The following is a 14288-nucleotide window of genomic DNA, read 5'->3' on the forward strand; positions in this document are numbered from 1 at the left end:
ACATCTCTATCAGTTATTTACTGAAACTTAAAGCTTTGGAAAGATAAATTGTTTTTATAAATTGTTTCCTATTTATCAAGTGTTTTTAAAAAAATGTTTCCTACAATGTAATCCTGGTTTGAGTGTTTTAATAAGTTTCACCGTTATATAAAACTATTTAATACATTTGTTAGATATATAGTTTAGATTTTTGCTTTTATTTCAGTGTGTAGTTTTTTTTGGGGGGGTGTCTTTTATAATTACTTGATTGGTAACATTTTTTTACCTATAAAAGCATATGGTACTATGTTTTTATTGTATCTGATGAAGTTCTTAACACAAGGATGAAAGCGCTTATGCAATAAACTTTTTCACTTGGATGCAATAAACCTTCACTTGGCTTTGGTCTCCTGACTTTTGGATTACATCTAATATTTACGAGTGGAGTATTGTGTGGTAGCCTTCTCCTTTTGGTTTGTTTTTTGGTTTGCAACATCTTGAGAGAAAATAGAATTTTTAGATGTATGTCTAGAGAAAGATGTTTCCAATGTAATGTCATTACTAACAGATATAGAAAGGAATGCTATAGGAATCATATTCTTTACAAACATAGCTTTCATCCACCTCATATATTTAGGAACATAGTAAAGAGTCAGGCTATGAGATTGTCAAGACTCAATAACAATGTATTTATGAAGGATGTTGAAACTATGAAAAAAGAATTGCTGAGGAGAGGCTACAGTGAACATGAGATAAGGTACTTTAGGTCTTGACTCCCTGTTACGAGGAAGGGCTAGTCCTTATTTTTCATTTGAAGAAAACAGCACACTGACAGAGGATAGAATGCCTCTTACTTTTAGAGGCATACCTATTTCATTAAGTTATTCTAGCAAAATTAATTCTATATGTCAGATTATTTAGAATAATTGGCATATTTTGACTTCTGATGATCGCATAAATAGTTTAATTGGCAGTAAACCAAGGTTTACATTTAGAAATAAGAAATCTATCAAGAGACAATTGTATTACAATAACTATGAATTGAGTAAGCCAGATAGATCTGGCACTTTCCTTTGTGGAAAATGTAACTTTTGCTATTTGATTGAGACTGATAGTGCTTTCCTCCATTGTCATACTAATAAAACACCATTTTAAGGCTGAGGCTAATTGTAACTCTAAGAACCTAGTGCATCCTGCACAGAGCGACTCTGTAAACAAAAACATTATGTTGGTAAGACTAACAGATCTCTCCTTGAGCATATGAGAGAAGTAAGTCTATGCAATGATAACAATTCTCTAGCCAAACACTGGACGGAAAAGGGTGAACATAATTTTAAGGTTACTGAAAAATACTAGATAATGTGTGAATGTGTGATATTTCTAATAAAACTGAGAACAGGGAACTTTACTGGATTTTACATTTACAAGTTGATAAGTTCAGTGGTTTAAATGGCAAGGTCTCAAGACCTGCCTTGAAACAAAGGGATTTACGTAAATTATCTTAAAGCAATTTTTAATTAAGCCTTGAGCATATGATTTTTTTCTTTTAAATTTACTGGTTCCTGTTCTTGATGTAGTATTTACTTGACTGTTAACTGTTTTTATGGTCTGAAGAAGTAGATTTTGCATGTAAAAGCATTTACCCATGTTTCATATTTGTACTGTGCTACTTCAATAAATACTACTACTTTTTACAGCGCATTATTTATTCTGGGATTATCACTGTTTAGGTTATATCCTGTCAACTGCTTCTCTTGGTGTTTTTTGCATTTTTTTATTTTTCTCTTTGGAATTACATCCCCATAAACTTACTATCAAATCCATGTGTTCTTTGAATAACTGAGACAAATGGCAGATGCATTTTTTTTAATTATGTTCTGACTTTTTTAAGCTGCAAGTTCTTAAAGTTTGTAATCTAATTCTTGTTTAGCAATTTTCAGTTTTATGTTTTTGTACAGGAAAAATTCAGTTCAATGACACACTGAGGGAGAGTAGGACAAGATACCAAATAAGCAAAGCCAATGGCCCATAAACTTTAAACCCTTGAAAAGTATTATCATTATCCAAAATACTCCATTCTTCCCCATTTAGACTTCATTCCTACCACTTCTCCACAAAATAATTTTAAACAACTGTAGCAGATACAGCTCTTACCATGCTCTTTAGTATAACAATACTTACCTTAGTTCGTTCCCTCTTTTGCTTTTCCATTTTGTCCATTTCAATTTTCTGTGCTTTAGCTGGAAAATAAAAAGAAGCACAAAGTGTAAACAGTTTGTAATTTAATGTGTTTTTATGCTTTGATGACTACTGGGAATAGTGATCAACAAACATCACCTACTGGTCCATTTGTTCCTTGATCTAACCATTCATTGGAAAGCAACCCCCCCCCCCCCCACACACACACACACACACACACCTAAAAGTCTAACTTGCAGGCCCCATTCTGGCTTACATTTGACAAGGCTACAGCAAGAGATTTCCACTGAGCTCATCCCATCATACTACACAGTCTAGGAATTTCTCTGTACAGCTTACTTTCCAATTATTGGCCATGAGTGTGCGGCAATTTCAACACATTTATACCACACTTTCCAGCAAGTAAAGTGCCCTTTTCATAGCAATAGTTCCATAAGCCTGCTAGATATCATCCTCATGGTCACCGCCATGGAATGACCACAGCTGCTCATGTCTTATCATCCTCTAAGGAAAGAGAATTGGTCCTCATTGCTTAAGCTACTCTCACCCCCATGACCTCCTGGCATCTGACTACTTTATACATCTAAAAACTGTTGTCTATCTATTTAACATACTGTCATTTTAATTGTGACCTTAAAAACTCTTTGGAATACCCACTTTGTAATCAATATTTTGTTGCATCACTCATACATTCAAATGTACAATAAATCACTGCTTACTTACCAAGAAAAACAGTAGGTACTGAAGTCAAAAAGATTTATCTGCCCTAATCTGCAAAGCCAGAATGGCAGGGGCAAACAAACAAGGCAGATCTTTGGAGCACACTGTAAATAGAGAAACCTACCTGGGAAGCACTACTGTTAATCTCCCAGATCCAAAGCATGAGTTGAGAAGTCCATCTCTAAATGTGTGTGTGTGTGTGTGTGTGTGTGTGTGTGTGTGTGTGTGTGTGTGTGTGTGTGTGTGTGTGTGTGTGTGTGTGTGTGTGTGTGTGTGTGTCTGAGAACTAGTTGAAGGAGGAATTAAAACCAAAGCAGTATTATTTTCCAGAAAGGGCATCTAAATTTGTACTATTCGTACCAAAACAAGGTCCCAGTAAATAAAATAAACGCACCTAATCTTGTAATAATATATGCATGGGCATAAGTTGCACATATTACTACACAACCAAGGTTTGTAAAGCAAAATGTCTCTCACTTTGGCTGACAGTATCTGCAGCATGTCCACTAAAGTATGTGCTGAGATAATAAATTTTAAAGCAAAATCCTGTGCTACCTAATAACAATATGAAGTATTTGGAAAATAAGCATACTACTGCTAGAGTACAACAAATGGGAAATTCACAACTGTGGGCAGTGTAGACGTATCAAACTCCTGTCACACTGCATGAATGTTGTGGAGAGGGTGACTGATAAACAGATACACAGAGTAGTAGAAAGTAAGATGGGAGATGAGCATTTCAGACTCGGATCAGATCACAGCAAAATTGACCCAATGTTTGGAGTGAGACAGTTGAGAAGAGCCTACAGATAAGGAAACAGTCCAACTGAGCATTCCTTGACTTGGAGAAAGCATATGACAAGGTCCCAAGAATACTGATTTAGGAAGTTCCATGATGGCTTGAAGAACCAGAAACACTGGTAGAATTAGTACAGGCTATGTACAAGGAAAAAAAGACACAAGCACAAACACAGTGTTTGGACTGACAGACAGGCTTCCAGTGGGAGTGGAGGTGCATGAAGATTCAAGCTCTGGATATACTAGTGAGGGACTACATTTGCAAACTGGCAGGAGAGGACAGATCAACAAAGTTGATGTATGCAGACGATGTGGCATTACAGGCAGACTCTGAACAAGAACTTCAGCAAAGGACAGAGGAATGGAATGCAAAACTGAAAACACATAGCATGAAACGGAGTACAGATAAGACAGCTGTGTGCTTCTTTTGTCTTTTCCCAGTTAGGGGTCACCACAGCAGAACTCCGGTATGATAATGATTGGCAGTACATTTTTACAGTGCCAAGGTGCCAGCTTGATGCCCAACCTTCAACAAAGGCATGTCCATTCTACGCATGTCTTTCGAACGCTACACGACCGCGGGGAGGACATGCAGACTCCACACAGAAGGCGCTCCAGCTGAGAATCAAACGGGAGAACCTCTTGCTGTGAGGCAACAACGCTATCGCTGCATCACTGTGGCTACAGATAAGACAGCTGTAATGGCAGAAAAAGGAGAAGCTGAGCATTGAGATAGTAGGGAAAATAGTGGAACTGGTTAACTGCTTCAAGTACCTGAAAGGGGTGGTGTCTGAATGAGGAGGTAAAAGCTAGAATCAAGGGGGCTGCATACATCTGGCACAGAGCGTCAGGCATAGTGTATGACAGAAGAATGGCAAAGATGATGAAAATAAATTGTACAAGCAGAGGTGCACTCAGTACTACAGTATGGTACAGAAACCTAGGTGGTGAAAGCCGAGCAACTGAGGAAGCTAGAGCTGATGGAGATGAAGTGTTTGATTTGGGCTGCAGGATGTACACTGTGGAACAGATGAAGAAATGAGGAAATCTGAGCAGAAGCCCAAGTAACTCCAATTGTAGAGAAGGTCAACTTTTGGGCGCATGTTTAGGAAAACAGAAGACAATCTGGTGAAGATGACTCTGGATAGACAGGAAGAAGGTAAGGGGAAACAATGACATCCAGCTAAGAGGTGGATGGATTGTGTGAGAGACAACATGTCACAGGCATAACTGTCAAAGAAGGTATACGAGTAGCATTGAATCACAACAGATGGTGACAGCTGACACAACACCGTGACTCCATGTATAAAATGGGGAAAAGGGATCAGATTATGAATATGAAGCATTTGGTACGGCAAGATTCTGTTAGTGACCATCTCACTTATGGGCCTTCAACAAAAGTTTTGCAAGTTTTTATCTGTACAAAGCACTATAATGGAAACAAAAGTTCTGCAGAAAAGTCCACTCAGTTTGCTCAGACTACCTGCTTAATCTCTGCAGTACCAAACCACTTTCCACTGACCTTCTCATGAGTATTAGATAATATTCTGCTATGTCTCACTCAAGTACTTCATTTCTTCTGACAGTCTGCTTAGAAAAAATCACCACTCCTTTTAGAAAAACATTATTATATGACAGTTCTTAGACTTCAACTGCTTCAACTCGTCACACATCCTTCGACTTTGATACTTATCAGACCTAACAAGCCTCATCCATGTAATTTCTTCACCACTGAAAGGTGTACTTGCAGGACTCAACATGTCCCTGTTTATTCGTCTCTTTTCCAAGATAAATATAAGCTTGTTAAGCCTCCCTCAAACAATATTAAATATAATGTTCCCTCTGGTATTTACAAATACAAACATATCACCCAAATGGAAAGGACTCAAAGGTTTATAATCAAGAAAACTAAAGGCCTTAAAGTATCTTAACAGTTTAGCACAAACCTCCTTATTGCCTACAGTTTACGGGCTACTCAGACAATATCTGACCCCTCCTATTTCTTCACAAAAATAGTGATCTACAAACTTTTGTAATGGGGATCTAAATCTACATAAAAAATAAAAAATCACTGGAGGGAGAGGATCCTAGTGTAATACATTCCTAGCCACTGTCACTACAGGTCAAAACAAAGTACTACTCTGGCTATCTTTAAGGTCTGATGACTGGAGAGGCAGTCAAATTTACATCAGGATCATCATGGATGGTCCAGCTAGATTTGGGAGGTGAGCACTAATTAAGCACTTGAAAGGGGTAACAACATGTCTACCTAAAAGATGCATGCTGCCATGCATCTCATGGTTCCCTTGATCACTTGCCTAGTATGGTTTCTTTGTCTAGAAACTGTTTTTCCCTGCCTTTTAGCAGCAAAGAACACAAAAAAGTGGATCTGTGCTTCTTCCACCCTTTCTAAGCAATCTCAGTTTGTCGCATTTCATACTGGGTAAAGCACTGATCTATATGGAACCTTTTCTGACTCAGTCTAGCAGCAATTTCTGGTTAAGAGGGTTGCTCAGATTCACAGGCTCAGTGTCTCTCCAACCTAACACCACTCTTAAGTATTCAACTCCGGTACCACCTTTAACATTCCTATAAGAAAAGTGCAGTCCGGGTCTGAACTGTCTGCAAACAGCTACAGTTAACTTTGAACCTAACACCACTCTTAAGTATTCAACTCCGGTACCACCTTTAACATTCCTATAAGAAAAGTGCAGTCCGGGTCTGAACTGTCTGCAAACAGCTACAGTTAACTTTGAACCTAACACCACTCTTAAGTATTCAACTCCGGTACCACCTTTAACATTCCTATAAGAAAAGTGCAGTCCGGGTCTGAACTGTCTGCAAACAGCTACAGTTAACTTTGAACCTAACACCACTCTTAAGTATTCAACTCCGGTACCACCTTTAACATTCCTATAAGAAAAGTGCAATCCGGGTCTGAACTGTCTGCAAACAGCTACAGTTAACTTTGAGTATGTGTCTAACTGTTTGAACCAATCTTCATTTTCCCCTGGAGAGCACTGTGCTTTGGCTGTAAGCAGCCCCCCCCCACCACCACCACCACACACACACATCTTCCACTTTCTCTTATTCCCTTCTGTTAGCAAATAGTATCAATAACTGATCAATACTGTGTGTTTGTTTATTTAAACTATACCACAGTAGCCTACTGATACAAGGTTATCCTGGTTTTCCACCTGAGAAATTAAGACAAGACTTACAGTTTCAGAGCAGTCCTTGGTCAATTGTGATTGTTCTTAACACATACTTGTCTTGCTTTGGCTCATTAGCAGCAGTACAAAGAACTGCCTGTTCACACCCTTGTTCTCCCCTCCCCTTCCCTGTTTATTACCTTAAGACAATCCCAGAGTTAATAAATATTACCTGTGGCAGGCACCATTTGTAAAACTACAATCCACTCTGCTACAGGCCCCATGAAGGCTCAGTGTCTCTCCAGTAAGTGTTTTACAACTGTAAATGCCTATTTATGTCGAATTGCATTAGACATTTTACAACTGTATATGTTTATGTTGAATTTCAAGCCTGTACTCCAATTTGCTTACTTACGCTATCAGACTATTTACCCCACTCATAGGATCAAAAAATATACAACTGTATATGTTTATGTTGAATTTCAAGTCTGTACTCCAATCTGCTTACTTACGTTATCAGACTATTTACCCCACTCATAGGACCAAAAAATATACAACTGTATATGTTTATGTTGAATTTCAAGCCTGTACTCCAATCTGCTTACTTACGCTATCAGACTATTTACCCCACTCATAGGACCAAAAACTGGGACTGGGTTAGCCCCGCTACGCTCGGGCTCGCTTCGCTCCCCTCCCTGCCCCCTTATCCCACCCGCCCCCACTGTGTCTACATTTATAGCCACTAGGCCACACCCCTACTTCCTCTCCAACCTACACAACTTCCTCTCCAATTTACTCCCCCCCACCACTTTACTGTTTAACCACTACTATTCCTCTGAAGCACATTGACCCCACCCATTGATGACATATAACATGTCTATAAATAATTATAAACTCCTTCCTCTTATCTTACCACTCTTAATTCTGCCATACTTTCTTACTAGCTATGAAAATCTCACATTCGTAGGTTTCTCTTATCCAAAATGCCAAACCAAGACCCCCCTACCCCCACTGACATGCGAACTTGCCCACTACTACACTACCCAAAAATTATAAATTCCAACCACTTGCTTCTAAAAACCACTCCAATCAACACCAAAATCCAAATATGAACTAAAACTACTATTCAAAGTTATTAGACTACTAGCGTATCTAAGAAAAACATAACCAAAGATGGGGACATCCATCCTAATCCAGGCCCAACCTTAACTCAAAATCCTACCAGCCCACCACTCTCCCACCGACTGGTCAACTCCCTCCTAATATGCCACTCAAACATTAGAAGCCTAAACAATAAGATACATAGCCTGCATGCTGTACTAGCCACATACCTCCCCAACATAATGTGTCTATCTGAAACATGGCTCCGGCCATCAACCAAAGACAATGAGATCCTGCCTCCTGGTTACAATATACTTAGGGCAGATAGAGTAAAGAAAAGAGGAGGCGGAATAGCCGTCTTATATAATAGCACACTTAACATCATAACTAACCCTATACAACCACCCCAGGTCTCTAACGCTGAAATACTAGCTCTAAAAATTCTACTAAATAATCATAAGGGCATTAACCTAATTGTCACCTATATTCCCCCTGGGAACAATGTAGAAACACTAGAGGTCATTCTACATTGGATAGCCAACAACTACCCTCAAGAAACCGTTGTCCTGGGCGATGTTAACATTGACTGGAACCAATACACAGCACAGTCCAACCCCATCCCTGTTAACCTACATGGATTCTCTCAGATAATATCATCTACCACACGTACAGGTAACAATAACCAAAAAGAGAGTATACTAGACTGGATACTCACCAACAGTCATCCCCAGAACTATATGTCTGGAACTCTCCCTAATGATCTTAGTGATCACATGCTCACATACATCATGAAAGACAAAATTAATTGTACAAGCTTACCTATTTATAGGTCTATCAGATCCAAGAAAAACTTTGACCCAACTAAATTTCAACTTGAACTCAAATCATGTAACTGGACAAAACTAAAGTTCCTTCCCTTGATGAGGCAGTGTCATCATTTAACAATTCATTCCTTACTATACTTGACTCGCATGCCCCTAAACGCTCAATAAGAATTAAAACTCAACTAGCACCCAGGCTAACAACAGACACCAAAACCAAAATAACAACTAGAGACAAAGCGTGGGATAAATGGCACTACCAAACTACCCCTAGATCGTATCAAATTCCAACAACTTAGAAATGAGACTAAAAAAGCCATCATACTAGATAAGAAAAATTACTTCTACAATCTGCAACATAAACATCAGAATAACCCTCAAAAGTACTGGGCAGGCATAAATAAACTTCTCCAACCAGGCAAATCCACTACTCCGACCCCAGGAACATTATCTGACAAGAGCCAAGAAGATATAGCCAATTCATTCAATACTTTCTTCACAGAAACCATCCAGTCATTAGCTAACCAACTTTCTCCTCCCCACACTTCTATAAACACTATACCCGACTCACCACTCTCTTTTAACTTCCAGCCAGTGTCCACATCCTTTATCAGATCCCTTTTGAAAAACTGAAGCCAACCACCCTTTCAGCCGATCTTCTGCTGGCTGAATACCTGCAAATTGCTGCAGATGTCGTAGCCTACCCTATCTCAATCCTAATTAACAGAACCATAACCGAGGCCTCAATTCCCTCAATTTGGAAAATATCCTATGTTATTCCACTCCACAAAGGAGGTTCATCCACAGAACTATCCAACTATAGACCTATAGCTATACTATCACCACTTGCCAAAATTATGGAAAAGTGCATGCACAACCAACTAATGCTCTATCTAACCCAAAATAAACTACTCACAGACTCTCAACATGGATTCAGACCCCATCATAGTACAAACACTGCCCTCCTCTCTTTTACTGAAAACATTAATCTTAACCGGAATAATAAAAAAATATCCTCCACTCTCTTCCTGGACCTATCGAAAGCCTTCGATATGGTAAACCATCAGTTACTTCTACATACTTTAAAAACCCTGTATCTAGATACTCCAGCCCTTGACTGGTTTCAAGCTTACCTCACTGGGAGACAACAAGCAGTAATGTGGCAAACAAGTTCTCCTGCCTACTACCAAATACCATAGGAGTTCCTCAAGGTTCCATATTAGGACCTCTCCTCTTTTCAGTCTTCATAAACAACATCCAAACAGTCATCCCTGAAGCCACCTGCATTCAATATGCAGATGACTCGACTATAATATGTTCCAATGCCTCTCTTGCAAATCTACTAACTATCACCCAACATAGCTTCACCAAGTCGAAAACTGGCTTGCCAACCATCTCCTGATCTTAAATCCAAACAAAACCAAGTTACTTCTCTTCTACCCAACCAATAGATCTCCGACTGAAAATTTCACTATAAAATCCAATAATGGGACCATCATCTCCCCAGACACCTATACAAAGCTATTAGGAGTAAACATTGACAATAAACTCAGATTTGATATACATATCAACCAAGCCATTAAGTCAGTCAACAAGAAACTTGGGACCCTATATAGAATTAAAGCCTTCCTTACCCCGAATGCCAGGGCAGCCACAGCCCGTTCACACCTTCTCTCTACCCTACTATATGCCTATCCTGTCCTCACTCACCTTAACAAATCTGATCTGGCTAGGCTCTCATCCTGCTATAATCACATTGCCAGGTTCGTTACAGGCCTACCCTACAGAACACACCACTGTACTAACCTGAAAAAGCTTGGATGGATAGAATTCCCACACCTTCTTCACCAGTCCCAACTCGTAGAGGCCTTCAAAATCCTTAAACAACCTGAGAATACCCCAGCACTAAAAAACTTAATGACTCCCTACTCCAATCTAAGCTGCCTTCGCTCAGCAAACAGACTCCTTGTCCAAACAACTAAATCTCTCAACCTAGGTGGTGACGCACTATTTGCCAACACCACTGGTAAAATATGGAACTCTCTCCCAAATAACATCACGCTTGCAACTTCTCTAAGTCAATTCAAAAATAGTCTAAAACTCCACTTCAAGTCACACTGGCTATGTCCTTGCTCAAACCCAGACTAGCTCTGTGCCATTAACTAAAACATAAACAACTAGCTAAGATGATAAGTACTTTGTATACTGTGATAAAGAAATATGTATCCTGTCTAACTCTATGTCATTATACTGCCTACCGTCCTTGCTAATATGTTATTAATGTTACATTTGTAGTAATCTCAGAAATAGTAATGACAGTCTTGTACTTGTATGTAAATAGCCTATGTTTTTGTTAAGCTCTTTCAGCTCATTTACTGTACCTAATTATCAATGTAACTCTGTTGGAGCTTTTCTCCCCAGGCCTCCGCTGAAAAAGGACATGTATCCAGTCGGTCCATCCCGGTTAACAAATGTAAAATAAATAAAAAATAAAAATAAACATAGAAAGCAAATGAAAGCTGAAGTTGCCTATGGACATACAAGCAATGGAAGATTATTTCACTTTTATTTTATGGCTGTGAAAAGAACAATGTTACCTGTAGAGAGATTATTTTAGAGACCACTCAGTGACCACATTAGACACGAAGAAAGGGGTTTCTGCACTGACTGACTTAGTTCTTGTTGAAGATTTGGAAAAGTTGTCTGCATATCAGAAACAGAAACTAAGAGTTTCCTAGCTGATGTAATGGCAAGAAAAAAAATGCTGTCTTCCAAGTCAGCAGGTGCAAAATGGGCTTAGGTCAGTTTGCAAAAAACAAAATTCAAGTTCTTTGAATGAGTAACACTTTTTATATTGGGGTCACAAATGTAGTACCATTTTGTCGATGATAAATGAGGCCAAAAGTGCAGCCATGAGTACACCGGGTGATATGGTTGAAAGAGGTACCTTCACAGAAGTGTAAGTCAAGCCTTGATCTGTATAGTTCGAACTGTACTGCACAAATGAACACATTGGTTCAAGGCTGGGATCTTGATTCCCGCTTTGGCACTACAGGGAGAAACCTTTCAATGTAACTAGGCAGAATTTCCATGTAGCAAGCTTCCTAGTTTCCTATATAATATTAAGCACATCCTTTAAAAACAGTTGGCTAAAGGGCAGCAGGTTTACAGTGTTTACCTTGTCAGATAATGCCTGCAGGTATGCATGTTATCATGGAACCATTAAGCAGAGTTAAAAAGGTACACATGTTGAGATATAATGCACAGTTACTCTCTTGCCATTTCTGTCTGGAGAGACGATCAATTTTGCCTGAGTCAAAAGGGTGCTATCAGAATCATAACTGGCTTCTCCCTCTTGACTGTCTGGATCAGATGGAAGTACAGGGATCAAGGGATAGACATTCAGAACAGACCTGCCCAACTGAAGCAGAAGATATCCACTGTCCAGCTTTCTGTTTGAGGTGACCTGGAGCCGAATATTTACAGCTGTTTATTATTTGCAGAAGCAAAATGGTTCATTTCTGGTACACCACCTATCCATTCATCCTAGGAATATGTCCCTGTCTAGCATCCATTTAGAGGATCTGCTTCTGTCCTGATTAACTGATCCACCAGGAAGTTTTGCTGGGATGAGACAGAGGAAGCCCTGACTGGCATGGTATGCTTGACTCTAGGGATAATATCCATACTTTCAATGCCAGCCTGCAGACAGAGTGGGAGTAATTTTCCCCTTAAGCATCGCATCACTGTAGCATTGTCTGTAACTAGCTGTGGGATCCCCATCTTCCAGATAGGTACAACAGCCTTGATAGTCTGGCTTCCCACCATCATTTTTTTTTTATACAGATATGACTCTTGCACTGGGCTTTGTTCCAAGTGACTTGTACTTGTAGATTCCCTGTACGAGTTACCCAGGCTGATTCCAAGCAGTGCATGGCCAGAATGCACAGGAACTCCACTGTGATAACTGACTTATTTGGGGCTGTGTCTCTAGAGCTCACATGTATAAAAAAGAAGCACTTTGTCTGGGGGGTAGGAAGGTCTGCTGGTTTACACACTCTAGTAAGACCCACAAGAATACAACACTTTTGGATAGGTTCAGATTTGACTTGGGAAGGCTGAGAGAGAGAAAGAGGTCAATGTTGTGAAAATAATACAGGGTAAATGTAAGAGCCCTTTCTACCCACTGCTAGAATGGAGCCTGAATCAGCTGTCCTTATAAAGGTAAATTAGAATTCCTTTGGTTTGGAAATAGACAATTACTGGAATGAGGCATTTTATAAAGACAATGAGAGAAGTAGCCAATGCAAAGGTCAAAGAGATAACCTGGTAAAGGTGCCTGTCCACCACAATTCAAGCCTGTCGAAACATCTATGGCCCTTGTAAATTGGAATACAAAGGCAGGCAAACTTTAGATCTGGGGTGTCCATCACAGCTTGAGAAAAAGAAGGGGGTAATTAGGAGTGGTAGGGTTCAACATCTTGAATTCTGGCACTTAAAGGGTGCTTTCAGTCTTGCAAAGCTTAGAATGGGTTTGCAGGGGCCATCTTTTTTTGGGAACAGGAAAAATCTTGACTAAAAGCCTGTAACAACATCTTTCTTTGCCACTCTATCACTTCCTTCACTAGAAGGAGATCCTCCAGAATGGGTTGCATTAGTTGTCTTTGTTACTTAGTCACTGGTGGAATTTCTTGGAATGGTGGACTTCTTGGTAATTGTCAAAGGTTGTATTTTTATTTGCTTATCTGAAGCATTTGTTGTAGTTTTTAACAAACTGTCAATAATTGTAGCTTGTACTCCCCCTCCCTGTGAGACCAGCTGGAAGGCCCACTTGCCTTCTTATTTTCTTTCACTGGTCAGAAATGAGGGCAGCTGGTTCCTGGTTTTCCAGCTGACTGAAATCTATGCAGTAACAGACTGAACTACTGGACTGACAACACTAACATGCATGAATCGAACCATACTACTACAAGAAAGGGCACCACTCACACTGGAAATGCACTGATGTCACAGGTGCAGACCTCTGCAAGGCTAGGAGGTGGGAAAGTGCCAAGCATCAAATCTTTTTCAGCAAAATCAAAGGGTTTATAGCTATTAGAATTGAGTTTCATACAGTGAACATTTGACTTTATATCCCTGCTTTCAGATGTTGTCAAAGTGAAATGTACTCTCCTCTTTAGAAACTGGAAGATATTTTTTTGCTCTTTTCCAGAGCTACTTTCTCATACCATCTTTTCTGCCGGAAACCTTCCCTTCATATATTTTGGTTAGTTGAAGAGCTATAAAATGTTTCACATTTGAAAGAAAACATTCTGATGCCTTAACCTTGAATTTTATCTTCTATAGCTTGAAACCAGCACTGGCCTTCTCAGGAAGTACTGGGTAGCTGTAGAAAGCATTAACAAGATCCAAATGGAAAAGCAGATGTTAAATCCAAATGTTATTTACTTTCACAGTGATTCTCCATGAAGGAAGGAGGATGCAATTATGGAAAAGGTCCTCACTTAAGGCAGAGGTG

At 39.5% G+C, this 14288-nt stretch overlaps 1 protein-coding gene across 1 annotated transcript in view; it reads right to left on the minus strand.

The window, feature by feature from the left end:
- The window catches only part of LOC122812918 (SAP30 binding protein), a 1615174-nt gene that overhangs the window by 180859 nt on the left and 1420027 nt on the right, over positions 1–14288 (minus strand). The window contains exon 10 of the mRNA XM_044084976.1: positions 2161–2219. Coding sequence (XP_043940911.1) covers positions 2161–2219 — 59 coding nt within the window. The remainder of the gene's footprint in view (positions 1–2160; positions 2220–14288) is intronic.

Source organism: Protopterus annectens, chromosome 10.part0, assembly GCF_019279795.1.
Source record: "Protopterus annectens isolate FY-2018-M chromosome 10.part0, PAN1.0, whole genome shotgun sequence".
Classification (NCBI taxonomy): domain Eukaryota; kingdom Metazoa; phylum Chordata; order Ceratodontiformes; family Protopteridae; genus Protopterus; species Protopterus annectens.